This window comes from Mytilus edulis, chromosome 7 (assembly GCF_963676685.1).
Source record: "Mytilus edulis chromosome 7, xbMytEdul2.2, whole genome shotgun sequence".
Lineage (NCBI taxonomy): Eukaryota > Metazoa > Mollusca > Bivalvia > Mytilida > Mytilidae > Mytilus > Mytilus edulis.
Window position 1 is genome coordinate 28,955,511 of NC_092350.1, and position 24,875 is coordinate 28,980,385.

At 31.3% G+C, this 24,875-nt stretch overlaps 1 protein-coding gene across 1 annotated transcript in view; it reads left to right on the forward strand.

The window, feature by feature from the left end:
* Window positions 1-22,476, forward strand: part of LOC139483066 (uncharacterized) — a 37,657-nt gene extending 15,181 nt beyond the window's left edge. Inside the window, exons 9-22 of the mRNA XM_071267094.1 lie at window positions 2,090-2,250; window positions 3,211-3,387; window positions 5,421-5,634; window positions 6,409-6,572; window positions 7,024-7,194; window positions 7,734-7,992; window positions 13,642-13,805; window positions 14,151-14,321; window positions 15,179-15,388; window positions 16,106-16,148; window positions 18,644-18,795; window positions 19,582-19,758; window positions 20,793-21,005; window positions 22,346-22,476. Of these exons, the coding sequence (XP_071123195.1) occupies window positions 2,090-2,250; window positions 3,211-3,387; window positions 5,421-5,634; window positions 6,409-6,572; window positions 7,024-7,194; window positions 7,734-7,992; window positions 13,642-13,805; window positions 14,151-14,321; window positions 15,179-15,388; window positions 16,106-16,148; window positions 18,644-18,795; window positions 19,582-19,758; window positions 20,793-21,005; window positions 22,346-22,476 (2,407 nt within the window). The remainder of the gene's footprint in view (window positions 1-2,089; window positions 2,251-3,210; window positions 3,388-5,420; window positions 5,635-6,408; window positions 6,573-7,023; window positions 7,195-7,733; window positions 7,993-13,641; window positions 13,806-14,150; window positions 14,322-15,178; window positions 15,389-16,105; window positions 16,149-18,643; window positions 18,796-19,581; window positions 19,759-20,792; window positions 21,006-22,345) is intronic.
* Window positions 22,477-24,875: the final 2,399 nt, after the last annotated feature.

Sequence of the window (24,875 nt, forward strand, 5' to 3'; positions counted from 1 at the left end):
CATTGGACTATAATAATTGCTTTATACACCCACTTTATTTAAACTTTGGTGGAAAGTTGTCTCACTGGCCACCACATCACATCTACAAAGCTTTATATATATATATATATAAATAATAATAATAAAGCAGTTGGAATGCCATCCATGGCATTCGGCAAATTAAGTTCAACGAGTTCCTATGTCTGTTTTTGTCTAGGCGAATTTGGACCAACATCGGCATTTGGAAGAGTCTCAAATTGTGAAAAGTAAGTCATTAAAGATTTATTGACTGTACTATACTTTTTGAAACTTTATTTTTACTGGAATATATTTATTAACTGTTCATTTCATCTGGAATAACGTTGAAAGTCCCAATTTTCAATAGAAACATTCCTATCAGATGTTACGTCACGCTGGTTAAATATTGCAATTTTGGACAAAGATATTTTAAGTTAAACTACTTTGACTAAGTTAACAGATAAACATTTACAATAAAATACAGAAAAAGGGTCGCCGCCACCATCTCGAATTCCTTGACAAGAAAGTGATTTGTGACAGTTTTTGTCAACGAACTGTACAGTGATTATTTAAAAACGCACAACGAACGCGACACATTTGATTAAACGAACAATACAGTAAGAGAAAAATTATTTAGTATGATATTGCGTTTATTCTAAGTTCTAAAGAACATTTGAAGACACATAGTAATTCAACGTATAGTTATTTATTATTGCTTAAGGTATTAATATGCAAAGGTGTATGCACAAAAAGATATTCAGCATTGTTTAACTCATAAAACGTATGAAATTACACCATGTCTGTGCGTTTTGCATCTAGCAGTTTTATCAAACGTTTTATACAATATCTAAAACTTACAACAACTGTATAATTGAATAAATAAACTAACATGCACACTGGCATATTTATTATATATACTCAAATAAGTTCTAGAGAGGCATTCGAAATTGTTGTCATACCAAATGTTGTCCTGATTATCGCTTCGAACGCGTCAACGTCCGGATTCATTTGTATCGGGGTTATACGGGGTGATTTCGTTTTTTACATTTATATGTACGTGTACCTATGAAAATAAAGAGATGTGGTATTGATTCATATTGCCATGGGATAACTATCAATGAAAGCTCAAATGAAGTGGCTAAAAGCAATTTTAATTTGAATATCAATATTTTAGTAAGAAATACAGTATAGTGCGATATAAATTTATAGAACGTTCTCATTAATCAGGAAAATGTGAGAGAATGAAAATTTTAGATATTTAATTAAGTATACAGTATATAACAGTTTATCATATGTTTAGTAGTAAATACAGTAGTTTTGAATATGTGATAAATAGCCTGCTGTTTAATCCATTATTCATATCGCGCAACTTTGATGCGCACCCTTTATCGCATACCCTTTATCACACCCCTACCCTTTATCGCATACCCTTTATCACACCTTTACCCTTTATCACAACCCCTACTATTTTTGGCACTACATGTGACGTCACGAACGTCAAGTTTTCATAATTTTTGGCACATTAAATGCAACTGAAAAAATACAAAACACAAAAAAATACAACAATAAACAAAATATTTTTAAAACAACAGTACGCAAATTGTAAGGTAACCCCTGTGCTTTGGATAGGTCATTGAGCAGTTCTTTTAAGGCTTGAGTTTAAAACAAGACACAAGAAGAACCGTTACTGAAGATAACCTAGTGAACAGTTCATATAATATAACTCTCCTGTTGAAATATATGATAAAGCGTATAAAACATGGCAAAATCCGTATCATATGTCGTATCATCCCGAGACACAAATATCAGCACAAGGGCCTTTAAACACAAGCCTTAAAATAAATGCTCAATCACTTATCCAAAGCACAGGGTTTACCTTACAATTTGCGTACGTATGTATTATTCTCTATATACTGCTGTTCAAAATTGTATTTTACATTTGTGCAAGCTAGATTTTACATCATAATGTACTTGAATCCGATTGAATTATCTGGTTTCTTAATAACCAATACAGCATTTAGAATTTACAGTATCTGACCAGAGAGGTTTTTGCTACATAACTTGCTGATAATCCTATTTATTTTACTTTAAGATACAAGATTGAACTACTGTCTGATCAAAACCTGATCATTTGGGATTTGCAATTTAGCATTTGTTTAGAACCAGATGTGTGTCATCCAGTAGAAAATGTGCTTAAATCTCAGCTAATACCAATACCTCTGTGTGAAATGAAAATGGAATTCAATTCAGGAAGTGAGAACATGCGTGTCTTAGTCTTAGATGCATGATTATTTTTATAAGTTGACATTAACTTTGAACAAGCTGTCATTACGAGTACTGTCATATATGTATCTGTACTAAGTGTCTATTTTGTTTGGATGATAAAGTACCAATGCAATATTTTTTACCATCAGCTCGTTCATTGAGTCACAATTGATGGACACATTTTCTGACCTTTTGTTAAAACACATTATAGATACAATACCCCTGCTCTAAAAGAGGAATGAAATGTTTTACATCTGTCTGACCGTCCGACTGTTTGTCGCAATTATTCTAGATACTATAAACCAGAGCTTTCTGAAATATGTTCGATGACAACACAACTTAATATTATGTATGGAGTCGAAACTTATCAACTTCTTGTTTACTGAATACTAATATATTATAAACGTCATAGACATGTGAAATTTTTGTGTCGCATTTAAAACAAAAAAAACAGATACATGTAGATTAGAGCTCCGTGAATTTTTCTATATAGCTTCATGTCAGAATGATATACATGTACTGTGTGACATGTATACAATTTTCATTACATTTTATGGAATTATGAAATAGTTCTTCATAGATAAGGACAATATATTATTTTATCGCTATTTTACGATATTTTTCTTTGATCTTGCTAAATGATTTTTTCCTTCTCAGCGGAGTTGAGTGATATGAAATTATCGCTAGAAACTAAGAAGCAACGTGGCGTTTTCAATGAAAATGACATGAAATTGACAACATCGGCATAAGTAAAATAGCGATAAACAAATTATTGCTGGTCGTCTCAACTCTATTGCTTTTATCACTTTCGCCGTCCCGGCTCAAGCGAGTAAATCAATTTCGTTGAGTTGATCAACGATAGTCTATAGGTACGTCTAAGAGCCAACATTTCAAACGACAAAATTTGGGTCAACAAATACAGAAAGAAATTTAAAAACTATGTTTCAGATGTTTCTTTAATAAGATGGATGGAGGATAAAGGATTAGAAATAGGACAGAGTTTGACAACTGCTTTAGGGAATGAATTACTGAACAGTTTTGGTCTGACAAATTATATGAATGATGAACAGTGTAATAGATTTGAGGGAGTTTATGCTGGAGCGGTGAATGGTTGGAACCTCAAAGGTACATATATTTTTAAATGTTTCGTTAATTACAATTAATAAAATTAACGGTACCAAATTCTTGCACCAGATGCACATTTCGACAAACCTGTCTCTTCAGTGATGCTCGTGGCCAAAATATTTGAAATCCAAAGCTTATATAAAAGATGAAGAGCTATAATCCAAAAGGTCCAAAAAGTATAGCCAAATCCGTGAAAGGAATCAGAGCTTTGCATAAGGGAGGTACATTCCTTTATTTATAATATTTTGTAGCAGCAAATTTTAATAACACAACAAATCCGTATTTTCATGCCAGTACCGAAGTACTGGCTACTGGGCTGGTGATACCCTCGGGGACTAATAGTCCACCAGCAGAGGCATCGACCCAGTGGTAGTAATAAAATTAACAGTACCAATTTTCTTGCACCAGATGCGCATTTCGACAATACATAGATGCTCGTGGCCAAAATATTTGAAATCCAAAGCTTATATAAAAGATGAAGAGCTATAATCCAAAAGGTCCAAAAAGTATAGCCAAATCCGTGAAAGGAATCAGAGCTTTGCATGAGGGAGATACCTTCCTTTATTTATAATAATTTCTAATATTTTGTAACAGCAAATTTTAATAACACAAAACATCCGTATTTTCATGCCAGTACCGAAGTACTGGCTACTGGGCTGGTGATACCCTCGGGGACTAATGGTCCACCAGCAGAGGCATCGACCAGGTGGTAGTAATAAAATTAACGGTACCAATTTTCTTGCACCAGATGCGCATTTCGACAATACATAGATGCTCGTGGCCAAAATATTTGAAATCCAAAGCTTATATAAAAGATGAAGAGCTATAATCCAAAAGGTCCAAAAAGTATAGCCAAATCCGTGAAAGGAATCAGAGCTTTGCATGAGGGAGATACATTCCTTTATTTATAATAATTTCTAATATTTTGTAACAACAAATTTTAATAACACAAAACATCGGTATTTTCATGCCAGTACCGAAGTACTGGCTACTGGGCTGGTGATACCCTCGGGGACTAATAGTCCACCAGCAGAGGCATCGACCAAGTGGTAGTAATAAAATTAACGGTATCAATTTGAATTAAATGATGATGCTATTTGATATTTTACAGAAATAAATTAACTGAATTATAATTTTGGAATTTAGGATACCTACCTTAAATTATTCATTTTGTTATTTAAAGCTGAATACAAATTTTAAAAGGGCACTACATTTGTAGCTGTCAAATTCAGGTTCACCGATTGTAATCAAATTCTCATATTTGATCTATAACAATGTAAAACATTTATCCAAACTATTTAAAAAAAGTCTAAATAAAGCAATAAACAAGGCACAGGCATGAAAATACGTTGCTTCGTGTCTTGTGTATTTGAGTCTAGACGCCATCTAGTTATTTATCGAGTTGACCTCTATAGTCATCCGATGACCATATAAGCTATGTAAACATAAATATAGATATAAATAGATTAAGATAACATGTGCTGTTGAATTATACTAGGTCTATTTAATTATATATTACAGATAAAAAAATAAATGTTTATCATCGTTTTTTTCCTGTATTAGAATGTTTATTTGTGGGTCAAATTAGTCAACCAAATGAGTTACCTTTGTTTCACTTTCAATGTTGACATTCTCTTTGTTTAAATAACTTTACACATACAATTCACGTGTTATCCATCTCAAGCTAAGGGGTTAAATTAAAAATCACATGAATACGGATTCAATGAGGTCGAATTATTCACTTGCAAGTGAATAATTCATAATCAATATTGTTTTTTTTCGCTTATTTTGACAAAAATGAACCTTATAAACTACTAAAAAGGAATTATAATTTCACTATTTGAATTTCATTACTGATTGAGCAAAAAAAAATAATTAAATATTAGGTTTTTATCTCGTAGCTAGTGCAACTTTAAGCATATTCTGTAAAAAATTTAGCATATTTTAAGGAAATTTGTTAAAAAAAGAGGGATACTTATTATATTGTCGTATTAAAAAGAACCAAATGAAAATCCATGCTTTTACTTTTTCAGATTGTCCAGTTAACATGACATTACCCAGAATTCATAGCAGTATAACTTGTCATTTATCAGAACTCTGCACTGGGATAAAATGTTGTATAGAAGTAGGAAAAATAAAGAAAACCTTTAATGTTTTCATTATACTGGATTATTGTCTCATGCAGCTTAGTGTTGGTATAGAACGAAAATCATTTGAAATATCTTTGCTTCAGTACAAATGGGGTAAGTTTTTTATCAAAAGAGTTGATAGATAAAAGTTCATAAAGACAGCAACTGAACAAGACAAACCAATATTTAGGTAAGATAAGAAGAAAATGTGTTCAGTAACAGACTAGACTCCACACTTTTAGTCAAAATCTAATTTGATAATAAATTAAGAAAAATAGGTTTTTATTAGGTAGACTTCTAACGATCTGAATATAAAACTTATTTCTCTAGAACATTCAGGTTTAAAGTTATAGAAGTTTGTCCGTGTTTATGTGCATTTCAGTGCTGTCTTTTATCGTTTCAATTAATTTATTTTTCAGGACAAAAAGAAAGTATAACGTTAGTAAATGTTATTCGATTAGGGTAAGTTTTCTTTCAAATGTTTATAAAAGTTCTGTATTTGCTGTCTTCTACATACACGTACGCATTCTATATTTAAATAAAGTATGTAGATTTTTCTTTCCTATATATCAGTGCATCATTTTTATATTTGTAATCAATCAAAATATTTTTATGGGCAGTGTTCAAAGCACGTTCTATGTATACTCTACACATTCGAAACCCATAATTCTAACTAAATTAAAAAGGAATATAAAGCAAGCCAAGTTATGCATATTTGCAGACAAAAACGGTATAGATTAATATAACCAATCATTAATAGGAATAGTAACATGAGTAAGAAACTAAGTTAAGTAGTCGTTTTATATTTATATAAAAATTTTAAATAAGTAGAAGTATGTTTTCTTCAAAAAAGTTTTATTTGTTAATCATGGCTATCTTTCAAATCTTTCAGGTTTTCTGTATATGATTTGGCTGGTGAAAACATGTTCCTGTTGAGTTTGAACATCAGTGTTTGTTTAGAAGTTGAAGGCTCTTGTTTGATACACGTACCTATCTTCAAAAACACCAAACTTCCGAAATACCAATGTGATTGGTCCAAAAACAGAAATTCAAAAGGTGAGTTATATCATTCTAAATCGATGGCTTTAGCTTTCAGCTATTTTAGTATCATAGAAAAGGTCTTGAGTTATATTTTTGCATTAATATATGAGTTCGAAATTATATTTTTTTTAATGCATTTTTGCTATTTTTGGTTCAGTATATATGATAACAATTTGCAATTTGTTATATTTCGAAAATGACATACTACATTTACTTTTGCATGTAGAATTACTAATATCAAATCTATGATACTTTGAAGGTAGCTGTATATGCATTGGCTTATGGTCTATTGACTCTGATTTTTTTCGGAAGTTAAAATTTTGCAATTTCTAAGTTTTCCTGTATACGGTAAAATTGTGACACAGATGAGCCACATCTTTTTGTTAATAGTTTATTTCAAAATAACATTTGGTCTATGCGTACATATAGCTTTGATATTAAATAAGTTTACATAGTATTTTTTCAGGGTTTTCCTTGGAGAAGTTTAAATTAGAAAATGATATGTCTGGTTCTGTAAAGGGTCTTGTTTTAACAAGATTGCTGGAGGAATTAGGAATAGCTAAGTATCTAAATGAAGAACAGTGTAATCGACTTACTAGTCCATTTCTATTGGCAAATTCAATTGGATGGAATGATGGTAAGAACTTTTTTCAAGGACTTCTTATTACCAGAAAAAATTATTAGACAAAAACAACCCTGAGATGTGGGGCATCTATTTGGTTGTGGAGGATGTATGACATCGCAGCTATTTGGTCAGAATGGTACAAAGAGTGCAACACCTTCAACAGTTAATGATTACTTCGTTGAGCGGTTCGAGGGTGACCTGTTGGAAGGCTGAATTTCTGTCCCTATAATTTAATATATTATTATTTTCTAGTGGTATTCAAAATATTTTATTTCTGTTATTTCGTTCGATTCAAATAAATGTAGCATATAAAACTTACCTGTTGAAAAGGTTTGATTCTCAATGAATCATGGGCAATTGCTCATAAACGCGACTATTTTATTGAAAAAGTTGTATATTTGCACATTAAGTTTCTGTGGTAATTTTCTTTTAAAAGGAGTTCAGTATTTTTGTCATTTTACTTTTTAGTATATAAAACTTAATGAAGAAAAAATAAATGGTATATTCTTTTTACTTTTCCATAATGGCTCAAATGTTTTACTCAATTTCAGAATGTAAACGTCTGCAGCGGAATACTTTACCAAAACTAAGAGGACCAATTAGTTGTTACCTGAATGAAGCATGTACTCACGTAGATTGCTGCATATTTGTTGCTCAGATAAATAGAACTATATCCCTGTTTCTAGACATAGATTCGTGCAATTACCAGATGTCTGTTGGAATTGAGACACTTTTGTTTCGTCAATCTTTGCTGCAATATGAATTTGGAAAGACAGACATGTTTAGAATGGGCGATGTTGTTGTATTGAAGTAAGTGATTTCTGTGACTTAAACTTAGCAAATGTACATGACAGATACCTGTAGGCACCTGATTTCCTCAGGGCATACATCAGTGGACCTTTCTTCCACCTGCACATGACAACAATGATGAGCAGCCAGCACTTTACTTAAATCCAAATGAATTCATGGATGAAACCTATTATGTTTAGTTTCAATTACTTTAAAATACTTTAAATTGATTGCTCGTTATGTATGGTGAAGATTTGTTCCTTTCCATTAGTATGTTAACTAAAATATATTTTCTAATTGACATTAGAAAATTTGCATTTGAAGCCAGTTTGGACTTACTATGTAGATGTACATATCGACAGAAAGTTTGATTTTTTTCTAAAAGAACTTCTGGATAATTTGTTATCCCGATTTTTACCGAAATAAGTTTTATTAAAAGTTTAGATTATACCACCATATCCAATTTGAAAGTGTAAGATCGTTGAAAAGAAAAAATCCACAATGCTTTAAAAAAACATGTTACTAACATTGTTAGCATTTAGTGTACGCTATTAGTGCGGTGACTGAAGGCAGATTTTTGTTAATTAAATCTCCCCACCGAACACACACCTATAAAATATATCATTGGAAAGAGAAAACCTTGTATTATAACAATATGCCTGTCGTCAAGACTTGATATGCTCACACATTTTTTTTCAAATTGAGGTCAAAGGTCATCTGTACAAATCTGAGAAAATTTTGAAGGGTTTCAATTTTGACATTTTTTTTCTATTTATCAACTCGACATTAATACAAGCGATACTGTTTTGGCTTTAGTCGTATTTGTTTTTATACATAAAATTGAATTATTAAGATTTTTTCATCCCAAAAAATCCTAAAACGACGTTTTCTAAACAAAACTTAAAAAATTCAGTTTTCCAACCATAAAATGTTTAGAGCACCATAACCTTATAAATAACTTCAGTTTCAGGTAAAAATCAAGTGTGAGGAAGGACAATACTTAAAAATTATTTTTTAAACTTTCATATTGGGTGAGGTATCAAACCAAAGCAATAGAACACTACGGTCAAAAGTGACCTCAAATTGAATTTGCGGATACTTCTGATTTTCTTTATAGACCGTTGCTTTTGGTTTTTCACAATTATTGCTGTTTCAATAGTATTATCTGTTGTTGTTTATTTTACTTTGTTTAATGTCTATTACATAATCGGTTTCGTAAAAATGCCTCCCCCTTTTTTTCTCCCTGTAACGTACCACAAACTTCAAAAGTATTTCATAAAAAAAAAAAGATTTGATATGATTGCCGATGAGACCACTCTCCAAAAGAGACCATCTGACACATATATTAACAATTATAGGTCCCGTACGGTCTTCAACAATGAGTGTAGTCCATACTGTAAAAGTAACGGTCTGATTAATGTACAAAATAAAATAAAAAAACAACAAATATAGTACACAGGTATATAGAAACCAGCGAAAACCACGGCATTACAGTCTCTTGATCCAAAAGACACATACAGAATGTGGCCGGGTTTAACTTTTCTAACGTTCTCAATACGCTCATCTATTCCAACTTGCGTAGTTTTCTTTCTTTCTAAAATGTTTTGTTGCAACAAAATATACAAGCGCTCCAGTTGATGAACGACTGCATTCTAGATCGCGTACAAACACCCGAAACTAATGGACAACAGTCCGATAATTGTCTGTCGTCATAAAACGTCAGGTTAGAAGCTTCATCGCTCTTAAAGGGGGACAATTATGTTTACTTGTGTAACTTTTGTAGCATGAACGATGGTTAACTGTCTGCAGTTCTTCAAATTCACAACTATCGCATGAAACACCTTGATGTTCACCTCATCCAATCTTTAATTCATTGCAGATACACAAGTCAACTTCCCTATACTGGTAAATTGACTCAAACTTTAAGTCCATGCTTTGTCATATTTTAAGCACTGCATAAACTTTAACGACTTTTGTCTTTTCTTTGTACTTGACGGAGCAAGTTTCAACGGACCTGACGAATCGTACATGTCGCGGAATATTTACTGAAACTATCCGTCAATTATATTGACTTTAACAATACGACTTTTCTGACAAAGTATATTTAAGTTTTTTATAACAAAACAAAGTAGAATATAAACATAGTATACAAAGTATATGCCATATATTAGTGAACTTTAATGAAACTATTTGTAAATAATAGGCAATAAGGTAGTAATGTCATTTAGGGAAAACGGTAGTATTACATTTTCCCAGCATTAGGTTGGCCTTTTGTGTACCCAAGACAGGTGAAGGAAGTCAACTTAGGAGCGCTGTGATTGGATGTAAGGGTACAATATATTTTTTTTATTTATCTATGAATAACTGCAGTGTGTAAATTAACAATATACATTTTAAAACCTATTGAAATATTTTCTAGAGAATTATTCGAAAAGGCTTCCAAAATTTCATAAATTTGGTGCAAAATGACGGTGGGCATGGATAACATAAACAAGCTCCGTTGGAAATTGGTCATGATACTATTTGGCTTCAAGTTTTAGAATACAGTAATAAAGTACTAACACCACACATAACTGTTTTATCCAGGTTTTTATTATAAAAACTGGTAAATTTAGAAAATGTTAGTATTGTCGCCTATGGCAGAATAAATAGTACCGTTTTCCCTTTATCAGTTGAGAGCGAATTATTGACTAATACGCAAAATGTAACGGAAGGTAAGTGATTAAGTTCCGGGTTGATATTTAGGTTTTTTACTCTATTCTTTTTCCATTGATTTCTTAGGGCTTTTTCCTATTTAGGTTCCGAAATTTTTATCAGTAACTAGTTTTATGAAAAACTATATGCTTAAAATATATGGGATACTTTTAATGACTGCTTTGAAAAAGAAACCAAAGTTTGTGTCAGAATTTCCATTTAAAATTACCTCAATTTTAAACAGTTAAAACTTTAGCAAATTTATAGATTAGAAGAAAATAAAATACTGAATAGAATATTTTGACAGATGAAAATAGCTTCAGAAAACAATATTTCAATTAAATGTAAACAAACCTACACACATTTTCATTTTGAAAAGGGGGTTGAAACTTTCCAATATACTACTAGTCATTAAAACGACTTTTTAGAAAAATGTGACCATACGGAATGCTGACGACAGGGCAAAATATAAAGATGATATATTTGTCTTTAGGTTAAGACCATTTTTAGCCATGTGTTAATTGGGGAGATTAAACTCGCAATCTAGACGACTTTTTACACTTCTGTCACCGCACTATATGACTTAATTACTTTGAGGTACCATATAGGCGAGTGACTTATTTCAAAAAGACGCTTAGTTAACGACTTTTATGTACCAATCTAACACACGGCTGTATTATATATAATTGGAAAGCTATTAATCTGTACTTTCTGTTTTGACCGGTCGTAAAAAAATCTTACGTCGCATTTTCTGTTAAATCAAGGTCAAAGATGATGAAAAAACATTCCATTTTTTGCGATTACTAAACAAAATGTCATTTTCTAATTCTTGTACCACAAAATTTTCAAAAAAATCATATGAACTTTATATTACATGATACATTTTGAACAAAAAATAAGAGGTTAAATGCGCAATATTTCACGAAAATTGAAATTCATCATAAATCCTAAAAAAAAATGAAAATTGTTCCAAAAGCAAAATATATCTTGGGGAATCGATATGTGTATGCTAAAAAATTAGATAAATGTATATGTTTTAGGTCAAATTATGCAATCAAGCTTAAATCTTAGAAATATATGCAGTTATTCGTCCTTGGCCCTTAATCTTGATTTGACGGAAATTGCACCGTACGATTTTTAACGACCGGGCAAAACAGATAGTACAGATGTGTAGCTTTCAAATACAATTTAGCAGTGTGTTAGGTGGGTGCATTAAAATTTTAATTTCATGGTTAAAGTCACTCGCCTAATAGGGCATATTTTGTGAACAAAATAAATAAAACATGCTACCCAAAAGAAACAAGTAATCAGTATGCTTGATGTTCTTATTGACAACATATTTTTCAACAATTTATTCGCATTCCAATGGGAACGAACTTTGAACCTCTCTTTGCCGACCTTTTCTTAATTTTCAATGAGTCGGAGTTCCTTACGGCACTTGTAAAAACAAGAAGATCAAAGCATCTAGATACCTTCACATTCAGATATATTAATGAAGTTATTTCTATTAACAATCAAACCTTACTGATTTTGTTCCCTTAAAATATCCTCAATAACTTTATATTAATAGAAAAAAAAACAGACAGGGCTTCCTCTTTTACATTTTAAGACTTATACCTCGAATTTACATAGACGGTCACATCTCAATACCAGCATATTTGACAAATGAGACGTTTTTAGTTTTGAAATTATCAATTTTCTCTACCTAATTAGTAATATACCTACGGTATCTGCATATTGAATATGCATTTTTCAACTTATTCGGTGTTCAAGGGCTTGCAGCTGCTACTCAGACTTAAAACGTCACTTCTGTCGGAGCAGAAATATGATGAAATAGGTTTATATCAAAGAGGGACGAACGATACAAGAGAGACGTTCAAACTCATAAATCGACACCAGCACTAAAAAAAATGACAAACAGACAAACAATCGCACACAAACCACAACATAGCAAACTTAAGCCTAAGCGAACGAACCCCTAACAAAAAAATGGGGTGCTCTGGATCCGGAAGGGGTTAGCAGATCTTGCTCCACATGTGGCATCTGTTGTATTGCTTATTTTAATACAAACATGGTAGCAAGTCTAATTCGGTAGGTCATATTATTATGTAGTTACGATATTAGGAACATATCCACTATCATATATGAAAAGGATATTCCATAAGGGTCAACCAACTCGTGAAGGCGGCCGTAAAATTTACGAAGGGATGATTTTTACTTTTATTGTTAAGTTTATGCTTGCTAATATTCATTTGACGTTGCTTGGTACTTATACATCCCGTAATTGTGTTATTGTGCTATGGTAAACACAAATTTTTCTTGTTTTTCGTTTTTATTAATAGGCATTGTCGATATATCTTTTTTATTTTTCTTTGTTGACATATTTGTGTGTTGTAGTGATTAAGTTTTTAGCACAATATTGACTGCTGTACACCTTTTTTGTCATTTTAACTTATTATGTCTGCTTGTTTTGTTGACTCATCGTTGTCGATAAAATCAAATTTTAAACGACCTTTATATAAGAGAGAAGTTAAGCAAGCTATAAAACCAGTTTTAATCCACCATTTTTTATCCATTTGTATGATATGTTTCGGCTTTTGAATTTGCAATTTGGTAAGGGACTTTCCATTTATAATTTCCTCAGAGTTCGGTATTTTGTTTGCTTCCTTTGTACTAAGAATGTTGGCATAAATACATTTGTCATTGCAACACTACTGAAACTATGCAGAATGATGACATTAGTTTTTGTACATTATAAGGATATTAAATCAAGATTTGCATATCCACAAGATTTATTTGATCAGTTTAATTTTGTAGCAGTTATTAGTCTTTGAACACAGAAATCGGCTGAAATTTATTTTGCATAGTTAGAGTGTTAACTCGTGACGTATGTGAGTGATCAAAAATTCATTTTAGCATGGTTATCATTTTTGATCTTACTTGTTAAACAAACGTTTCATTTGTCATTTCTTTTAGATATAGTATAGAAGATATGAAAGGGGAGCGCATGTTTTTATTGAATATGGATTTAAGTGTATGTTTTGAAACAGAAGGATCTTGCATTTTGAAGCTGCCATTATTGAGAGATGTGTTGATTCCAAAGCCAGTATGTAGTCTTGACCAGGGATTTTCAAAACATGGTAATACAAAGAAATTACATGTACACGTATTTACCATCAGCAAATTTGTACATTTTAAAACTCCTATTTTGAGAGAATAAGTACAGACTAGGTTGAATAGTTCAGAACTCCAAATGTTTCTGTTTATCTGTTAACTAAGATATTATTATTCAGGAGAAAGATATCAAGGAATGTGAATGAATTTAAAAATCTAAAGCAAGTTACTAATGTGAAATAAATGCAAAAAAAATAAATTCAAAAGATATAAACGTGCAGAATTTGACATCTGAATTAAAAAAAAAAATGCAAAACGAACCCAAATAATTGTAGGATTTGCATTACTCGATATATTTATTTTTTTTCCAGATTTTTCGTTGCAAAATTTTAGTCAAAATGTTGTACAGAAAAAAATGTCGTTGCCAAAATTTGCAGTAGATATTTTCTTAGAGCAGCTGGAAATAACTAAGTTTTTGGAATCAGTTTCTTGCAACAGAAAGATATCTCCATATTTTCCTGATGAAAATGGCTGGAACAATGGTAAGTTCTTTCTTATATTCAATCTTCTGATCTAAGCTTTTATTTGACTATATCAAAGCAAATCTCTTTCAAATCTGCAAAGTTATGTATAGTTACTACAATTCATAAATATCTTTTTATTTTCCTTTTTTATCCCCCGAGTAACGCCATGCAGGGGGTACAGATATACCAGGCGTTACATCTCAAATTTCACAATTGATCTCTTTAAGTTCTGTATTTTTGTCTTTCTTTTCATGCACATTATTGCCAGATGTTTACGAAATTTATATAACATATTAATTTTAGCAATGTTTATCGTGGTCGAGCATCGGACAGGTCATCTTTTTGTAGACGTCGGTCAAAGAAGAGACGTATTATTTTATTTTACTAATGTATCAACACTTCGCACAATAATTCAACTTCGCTGTACTAAAATTTCATTAAACTTTAACACATCTAACATATTCCTAACATGGAAAAAGAACGAAGTAAAGATAAACTGTTTACTCAGCTTTACACATAATTTTCAAAGAGCAACGATCTCCTATAAGATATGCAATTGTATCTAAGGACACACATACACAATTAATGAATGCAAATCTATAAACCTACTATAAAAGCGACTTTTCAGTATTATTGCACATCTGAAGATTAGAAGTCTTTCATCGTGCGTCATATAGACCGTCGCACATCAGCATACGCATAATACCATCGCACAGCAGCTTATGCATTAGACCTGGCATAGCACATCAACGAACGCATCATACCATCGCACTTTAGCGTGACCATTGCATTTCAGCATTCCTGTCGTTCCTCCGATGATTACAAATGTACAACTGCTTTTAATGCAAAAATATATATGTTATTATGCATTGCAGGTTGTAAGTATCAACTTGGACTACCAGTTCTAAATGATCCTGTAACATGTCATATAACAAAAGCATGTTCGCAGATAGAATGCTGTCTTGAAGTTAAACCACTTCAGAGATCCTTCCATGCATATATCTTTCTTGATGCTTGTTCAAATAGGATCAAACTCGGAATAGAAAACTACAATTTGGATACTGTCTATTTCGATTTTAAATTTGGTAAGTGTAATAAATCTATGAACATTTATAAATACTTCATTGAATTAAAAAAAAAAACACACACACACGCCTTGGTTTTGCAATGTTCAAAGTGTTACTGTTGAAAATGATTGGATTATCAGTGAAATCCCAATAAGTTGTATAATGCAAGGACCCGTATTTTATATTTTTTTCTGATCTTAAGTAAAAGGCATATGAAGCCAAGTGTTTTCAAACTACAATAGTGCAGACTTTACTTTCAACATGATGTGAATAACGCTTAAAACTTATATATTCCAGTGCATCTGCATCATTTGTTTAAGGTGTTTACTGTTGGTGTTATTTCTGAAATGTTTTGAATGTTTAAATCTATTGGTTTTTAATCGGATTTTTGTAATCGTGGGCTGTACAAGATGATTTGTTTAACCTTATATAACTTGAATTTTTTAAATGATTTGTATTGATTTGTAGTTGAAATTCCCATTTCACGGGTCTTAGGAAGTGCACAGCAAAACAAAACCTACAACTAAATTGTGTATATGCACGATTTTACTTCTTTTTGTGTTATTTTCTTTTTACTTACATAAAAAATATAGAATAGAAAGATTAACTATGAGCAGAACCTTTGATCAGCTAAACAAGAAAACCTGATTTTCAAAAAGGAACAGATTTTTTTTATTGAATTTCTAGGTTAGATCAATTAACTTAAGTTTAAACATTACAAATATCTTTTTCTAGGAGCGATTCATCGAGTGTCTTTGGGGAATATGTTGATTATGGAGTAAGTATTCATTTTGTCCTATCTATGACTATGGAATACAGTGTTACACATTTCGAAAGAACTGTGAACGTGTACTTCCAACACTTATTTATCCAAGCCACAAACCCAATCCTTGAAACTGTTTGATGACCTGAAGATGTCAATAATGGCAACACTTAAGTAGATGTGACTTTGACTTGTCGGAGTGTGGTTTTAATGACACATTTATAATCCTTTTTAATTTGAAATTGATCTGTTTAGTATTATGCATAATTTTATTTTCTATAGTATAAATTGTTTCATATCGTTATTTACATGATGTTTTGTGAATTGTTGGTTTGGGTATATTTAGTAATAGATTTAGTAATTGCTTTATAAATATTCCTTTCTTTTATATTCTACTTCTCGCTTTTGTTTTATACGAAATATACAATGCGAGTATTTTCTCTAAATGATGCGTAAGGACTTGAATGCACTCACCTTAACTATGGCTATATTATATATAATCCGAAAGCTTATGTTTATACTCTCTGTTTTGAACGGTCATCAATAATTTGAACGCTGCAAAGTTTGTTTACTCAAGTTCAAAGGTGAAAAATGCAAATTTTAAAATTTTATGAACAATAAAACAAAATACCCTGTGTTGGTTCTAGTATGATGTTTGTTTTTCTTTTCTTTCTGAAGAACTATTATTCATTGTAGATCAGAATAACATAAAGCAGTATCAAAAGCAAAAATTTTAAAAAAAATTGAGCAATTTTAACAGAAAATTTCAAAAATCCTCTTTTAGAATTGCTCTAAATTCAGAAAAAATATTTTTCAAAATTGAATAAAAACAATTATCCATACATATTTTTAGCTCACCTAGCCTTTCTCATCACTTGGCGTCCGGCGTCATTCATCGTCCGTCGTCGTCCGTTGTCGTTAACTTTTACAAAAATCTTCTCCTCTGAAACTACTGGACCAAATTGAACCAATCCTAATCACAATCATTATTGGGGTATCTAGTTTAAACATTGTGTGGTGTGACCCGGCCAACAAACCAAGATGGCTGCCACGGATAAAAATAAAACATACGGGTAAAATGTAAATTTTGGCTTAAAACTCTGAAACCAAAGCATTTGCAGCAATTCTGGTTGGGTGAAATTGTTTATCAAGTCAAGATCTATATGCACTTAAATTTACAGAAAAATCAGACATTTGGTTGTTGGATTTCTGCCCCTGAATTGGTAATTGCTGAGAAATTTTTACCGTTTTTGGCAATTATCTTGAATATTGTTATAGATAGAGATAAACTGTAAACAGCAATAATGTTCGGCAAAGTAAGATCTACAAATAGTTTAACATGACCTTAATTGTTAGTTGACCCCTTAAGGAGGTATGCCCTTTGTAGTAATTTTTTAACAATTTTGTAAATTTTTGTAAAATTTTTACGATTTTTTTCCTCTGTTACTAATGGGCCAAGTTCAAAATAGATAGATATAATTGTAAGCAGCAAGAATGTTCAGTAAAGCAAGAACTTCAAACACATCACCATCCCCAAACCACAATTTTGTCATGAATACATGTGTGGCCTTTGTTTAAAATGCATATAGACCAAGGTGGGCGACACAAGCTCTTAAGAGCCTCTAGTTTTTTTGGTTTTTTTTATTTATCTTAATCTGCAATTAATATTATGATATTTGTCTGTATACAGCCTTTTGAGCGGCATTTTTTTCCGGACACATGAAATTTATTACGTGTAACGTATTGTTTTCCTTTTTTACAGTTGCCTTTAATATTATCATCATCAAGAGACCAGTTTGCTTTTCATAGTATTTATAACACACCTTCGTATGACGCAAACGATTGCTTACGACAAAGATTAAAATGTTACTAATACATTTTTTAAATTCCATTTATGGGCATTATAATAACTGGTCTGTTTGTCCGTCCGTTCCATTTGTCTGGTCGTCCATCTGTTCGTCCGTCCGTTCGTCTGTCCCGCTTCAGATTAAAGTTTTTTTTATCAAGGAAGTTTTATTTATGAAGTTGCAGTCCTATCAACTTGAAACTTAGTTCACATGTTCCTTATGATATGATCTTTCTAATTTTAAAGCCGAATTAGAGTGTTGACCCCAATTTCACGGTCAACTGATTATAAAAAATGATAGTGCGATTGGGGTTCCGTGTACTATTGACACATTCTTGTTTTATTCAAAAGACAGTATATGCAAAATGCTTACAAAGTGTCAAATACAAAATTGGTCGTCCTTGACTTTGCTTATAGTTTGTTGGAAATTGTACCATTCGAATATTGACGAATGATAAAGGAAAACTCATATGCTTTCGAATGGTATTTGGTATTTTAAACAGGTTCATAAAAAATAACGTTTTATATATAATTTCATTTGTCTATACTGCTATTGCAAAATCACACTTTTTTTCATTTTTAAGGTGTTAAAAAGCAGCACTTTGTTTAAATTAGCTAATGATTAAATGAATTCTAAATAAATAATGTATTTAAATATTTTCAGCTATTCCATTCACAATTTCTTAGGGGAAAAGAAGTATTTGATTAACTTAAACATAAGTGAGTGTTTGGAAGCTGACCAATGTTCTGTAATTACAATACTGGATGACACGTTTCTGCCATATTCAATCTGCGACTGGAACAAAACCATGTCAGGTATCATAAATACTAATCATCAATACAAGTATATTTGGAGAAACCTTTTGAGTGCTAGTCTTTAAGTGGAAATTGCATGTCTTTCGTTTGTTGTGTGCCTGAAAATTCGGGAAATCTCAAAAATCTTTATTTTTTTGTTACAATGGTAGCAAATTACTGTGTAAGCTCCTCCTAATTGTTAATTTCTAATGCATTTCAACTAAATCATAACTTGAAATACAGGAACAGGTAAAGGAAACGAATGTTCATTATACATTTTGAACTTAAATTGATGTAAACTTGAGTGGGTTTTGTTTGTCATGCTTCATCAATGCCTGATTCCTTGGCAGACCTGCACTTAAATGAGATCAGCTCTACATATGAAATTTAAATGAAATGTTTGCTATATGAATACTAACTGCATCTCTGGAAACTTCATTTTTGAAACAGTCATGTTATGGTTTTCCTATCTATTTACAAATACAAATGTGAAGGTCACTATGAACATATACAATCATTTTATCACCATGAATGCATATCTTACAACTTTTTTTTATAGTTCAAGCTTTATAGAGCCAAAAAAGCCAATTTATCCTTAAACTCTTTATTTTAAATTCAGGGAAACACAAGCTAGTATTATGCAAAGGTGCTAGGTAAGTTATACCGTATCCTTGGAAACTCGCGTTGAAAAGCACAACAAAATTTGGAACTAACATCCCTCTTATGATTGAATATTTAAAGTTAGTGTGTTACCTTCAAATATATAGATATTTAATTTTTATGATACACAAATTTGTCTTTTAACAGATTTTTCTTTGAAAAAATTTCTAAAACAGAACAAATTGCCACAGTTTGTACAACAACTTCCAGCAACTAATATTCTACAAGTCTTGGAACAAAGTGGAGTCAGAGAATATATGCAAAGTACACAGTGTAGCACCCATGATCAGATTTACAAGCCTTCAAGAAATGGATGGACAAATGGTAATTCTAGGTGGAATTCTAACTATTTAATATAATATGATACATTATTGTAATACTATTTTATAGTTCTTATGTAAATGCATGGTGGAGGAAATATATTTCTGAAATAATTATCACGCGGCATATACCTTATATCAAAGGTTTTAAAATTCAGATCAAATTTATAGTCTCACCTCAACCTACTCGGTTTCATGGAGATAGTGTGGCCACGTCTCCTCAGCTGTGGTCAATTGACCAATTCATTTAAGTTTGTTATTTTACTTTAGATTTTTTTCAAATATATTTATAAAAGATTGTAATATTGTCAGTTAGACTGCAGGATAATCACGTGATAAATCAGTGATGCCGGGAAGTGTGTGTCGTATAAGCATCATCAACGCTATTTGCATTCATACTGCATGTGTTTGCCTCTTTAGAAATATTACGGATATTTTAGATTGTCAAATCTGAAACTGTATTTACAAAAATCTAAACTCATTTTGCTTTTGTTGCCTATCGTAAATGTATTTTGAATAAACACTCGAGATTCGGTTTTATCACACATATTTTGTATTCGACCTCTTACACGGGAGACACATACCTCAAATGCTGGTTATTAGATGTACCAAATTACTGGACATTCCCGACAGAAAATGCACTGTAAAGACAAAATGCAGAATTGTGATTTGTTTAGGATTAAAATTCATTTTTATTTTTTCTTAATTTTAGACTATTGCTGTTCTCATAATGTTTTAGAGGAAATAAGAGTTTCCATCAGTGAGGTTGCAAAACTATGAAAATTTTGAAAACATGTTTTCAGGTTGTCAATTTCGTACTTAGCTTTTCTTAGTTCAAGATGTAACATCCTTTCAAGGTGTGTCTGAGAATTTAAAGTTCAACGTAACGGCAGGTGTTCCATTCTATTTCTCAGTTGTTAAAAATATTCGAACGAATAAAAAATATTGAACATCAGAGATCAGTTTCACCAAAGAATATCTCACGGAATATCGCCCATGTTATAGTTGAATATTATTTACTTGTATTCTCCGTTGAAGGTTGTTCCTCAGCTTCCGGTAGTCTTCCATTCCTTTATGGACCTGTATTATGTATGATATCATCAGATTGTAGAACAATAGATTGTTGTTTGAATGTACCTTTGATAAAAAGATCCTTTCATTTGGTGATGTTTATAGACCTGTGTGCAAGAAAAATGACATTGCAGATTGAAAAACTTAAAATGGAGCTTTCATTATGGGATGCGAAATTAAGTGAGTATCATTTACAATGACTATGTATGATAGGCAGACACGTTTTCAAAGGATAAAGGCAGATTTGTTATGATTCTAAGGTTGTTTTACATATGGACTTTATTATAGACTTATTTCAGAAACCTAGGTCGTCAACATTATCTGCACATTTGATATGATAACTTATTTTTGCAATCGTAAAAATGGAAGCCATCGAAGGGATAACAAAGATTCAAAGTATACTTTTGTTTAGGGGTGGGTGGGGTGCAGAAATTGTGCTTATGCGCAGAAAAAATCAATGTGTTTTTGCACCTACCACAGTCGACTGTTTAATGAAAATTTATCTTTTATTTAAAAGTTTACAAATATTTTGAAGCTTCATACTAAAGTAAAACATGTATAAAAGATAAATAAAATCATAAGTTATATACCTTAATTAAACATTCAAATCCCATAGAAACAGAAGTTAACAATTCAAATATACCAATTTGACCTTCTCTAAAAAGATTTTATTTGTTTTGTTTTATTTCAAATGTGTAATCGCTTGTTAAATCTGTTAAAAAAAGTTGGTATAATAAGTAATCTCTGTCTGAATATTTCGTCGTTTTTTTTTCGCAAAAACAAATTGAGGCTTCCAAAAAATTGGCATATAGCTTCAACAAAATTGCTTTCTCCCAATGAACTTAAAAATACTTGTCTAACAATTGTGTTAAAAACCTTTGTTACAGTCCATATACATTTCGGCATTTCTTTGACAGATACTTGTTGACCTCTGACTCTGATCTGTATAATGATGAAAAACTTCACATTACATTTTTAATAATTACAAGTTGTTTTATTTCTAATTTTTTATAGATATGACAGACAAATTCAAACTAATGGACACAATTATAATCGAGTAAGTAGAAATGCATAAGAAAAATATCTTTTAAATGATTGAAAAATAAAGTGTTTGCTATTATAAGTTTGAGTTTACAGGAATTATCCTGTTGTTATAGATGTCGAGATACCCATCAGCCTGTCTGTCTATGTTTCATTGACCTCCACCGTAAATGAAAGACAGATGTTAATGATAATTGGTAGACGGATATTTATGAGCTTTTATGTAACTGTAAAACACTACCTTAAGTTATGCATATGAGAATATATTTTTGGAACATTATGTTTGTAATTATTTTTAAACAATATAATAATACATTTTGTATTTATTCATTTGTTATTCATCATATATAGCTTTTTATAAATCTCACCAAGAGTCCAAGCTTCTCTTTATAAGCTATGTTACACTCAAATAAATATCGATAGAAATAAACAGCTGATTCATCTTCTAGTGTTTTATAACATTAACTTAAATGTTATAGAACACTTCCTGAGGATGTGTAAAATAGAGAATGATAAATGGCAAAATCGGTATCATATGCCGTATAATCCTGATATACCAATATCAGCCAGAGGGCCTTTAGGCCCGAGGGGTGATATTGGTCGAGGGTGATATGGCATGTGTTACGGATTTTGCCATGTTTTATTCGCTTTATCATATATTTAAATAGGAGAGTATATATGAACTGCTTTCTGATCCCTAGCACCTGGGTTACCTTCAGTTCTACTTTTGTCTTGTTTTGAAAGCTTTAAAAGAACATTCTCAAATACTCATCCGAAGCACGAATTTGCGTGCTGTTGTTTTAAAAATATTTTTTTAATTCATTTTTGTTTTATTTTTGTATTTTTTTGTATGGTATTTCATTGAGTTCTTTTTGTATAGTTGCATTTCGTGTGTCAGAAATATGAAAACTCGACGTTTGTGACGTCACATTCCAAACAATAACGTCATTTAATAAATTGCGTCACGTCCGAATGACCTTTCATTTATGACCCATTTTGAGAAAATCAAAATTCTGAAGAAGCTTGCATCTATTAAAACGGAGTAAATGTAAAAAAAAAATTAAAAAAAATATATAGTAGGGTTGTGATAAAAGTGCGATAAAGGATAGGGTGTAATAAAGGGTGCACATCAAAGTTGCGCGATATGGATAAAACAGCAGGCTGTTTATCAAATATTCAGAACTACTGTATTTACTAATAAATGTACGATAAAGTAATATAATTTCTGTCCAAGTTGTCAATGCGGAGATAATTCAATTTATTTGCCTCAACATATTTCCGTTTGTCTCAGTCTATGTGTATGTATATACTCATGATAGGATTATTGATATTTCATATGCTGTATCATAACCATTCATGGTTTGTTTTTAGTAAGTCCTTCCATACGTCAATGTGTCCGTATTTCTGCCCATCCGTCCGTTCGTCCGTCTCTTTTTAATGTTCACACTCTAATTTAGCATCGTTCAAATCTTATAAAATTGTGCTTATTTTGACAGTGAGTCACATCATTCTAGAAAGATGCCTCCTTTTTAACTTTTTGAAATTGCAAGCTTTAGCAGGTTCATCGTTACCTTGGACTCATTCTTTTTCTATATGTGTTTGACTAGATTAAAGATGCATGATATCCCTTAATGAAGGATTCATATTAAATGTATTGACAGATAATATCTGATTGTGCTCAGCATCTAATACCTCTGTTAAATTACATAAAAGCTTAAAGGAAATTCCCATATTTGTTTTTGTCAAAGTTTTTCATTCTTGTGAAAGTAGCAATGTTGCTTTTTCTGTACCGCTCATAAATTTAATGTCTTAAGATAAGGGAGTGTCTAGCTGTGTTGAACACTCATTGGTGGTATTGGGCTATGTTCTGCTCTTTGAATGGATTGTTGTCTCTTTGACACATTCTACATTTGATGAAAATTAGAAGAGAACATAATATAACAAAATGATAATGAAAAAGAGAAACTTGTTAACATGTTCAAGTATATTGACACAGTTAAGATATTTACAATTGTTGCTATTTTAATGCAAATCAGAATTCATGCAAAAGTTTAAGTTTACATAGAAATTCATAGAGAATTACACTTTTCTGTTCAATAACAAATAAACTGAACGAAGAAACGATCCAGAAATGTACCTTAAGAATGTTCGTTCCAGGTGTTGTTCCTTTAGTTATAATGTTAAGTCAAATGTGGAGTCAACGGGACAAATAACGGGCATATTAGTTCTGATGTTTCATTAGAACTACTGAATCGAACTTACAATAAACGTTCTTACCAAATTATGCTTAAAAGATAAACGCTTTAAAAAGTCTAAATGAAATTAATTGTAAGGCACGTACGGTTAATTCATTTTCAAACGTGTACATGATACTTGGTATATCTTTTGCAGATATAAGATGACAGGAAACCAATTTATTCTGAATGTAGATTTGAATATAAGTATTCAGTTCGATCCAGGATTAAAAATATCCAAATATGAAATATTACAGAATGCAAGTTTGGCTCAACCATTTTGTGATTGGAATACAGATTTTCTAATAAATGGTGAGAAAACAGTAGTCTTTATTTAAACGAAAAGTATTTTCTTATAATTCATGTTTAATAAGATAATTGTTAGTTGAAAATTTTTAATTGTGATATTATGCCTAATGAGAAATCAAAGTCTGCTATCAGACAAAACTTGTAAATACATTTTACATCAAAGATTAAAATTATAATAAGTGAATGATTGTGAAATTGATTTTAAGATTATTATCCAGATCTCAAGAAAATGCCTGATCTATACTTGTTGATGATTTTTACAATGGCAATCATTTCCCTTATCCTTGTGTATTAAATTGCAATAGTAATGTAAAACTGTAGCGGAACTCGTAACTTGTGTAAAACTAAAGTAAAAGTCATATGAATCCGGCTTTTTTATTTGAGTAATAGTGACTTTCATCTGAGGAATTCTCTGTTTAGATTTTGTTCAGAAATTGACTTAGTTGACAGTTAGCACGAACTTTAG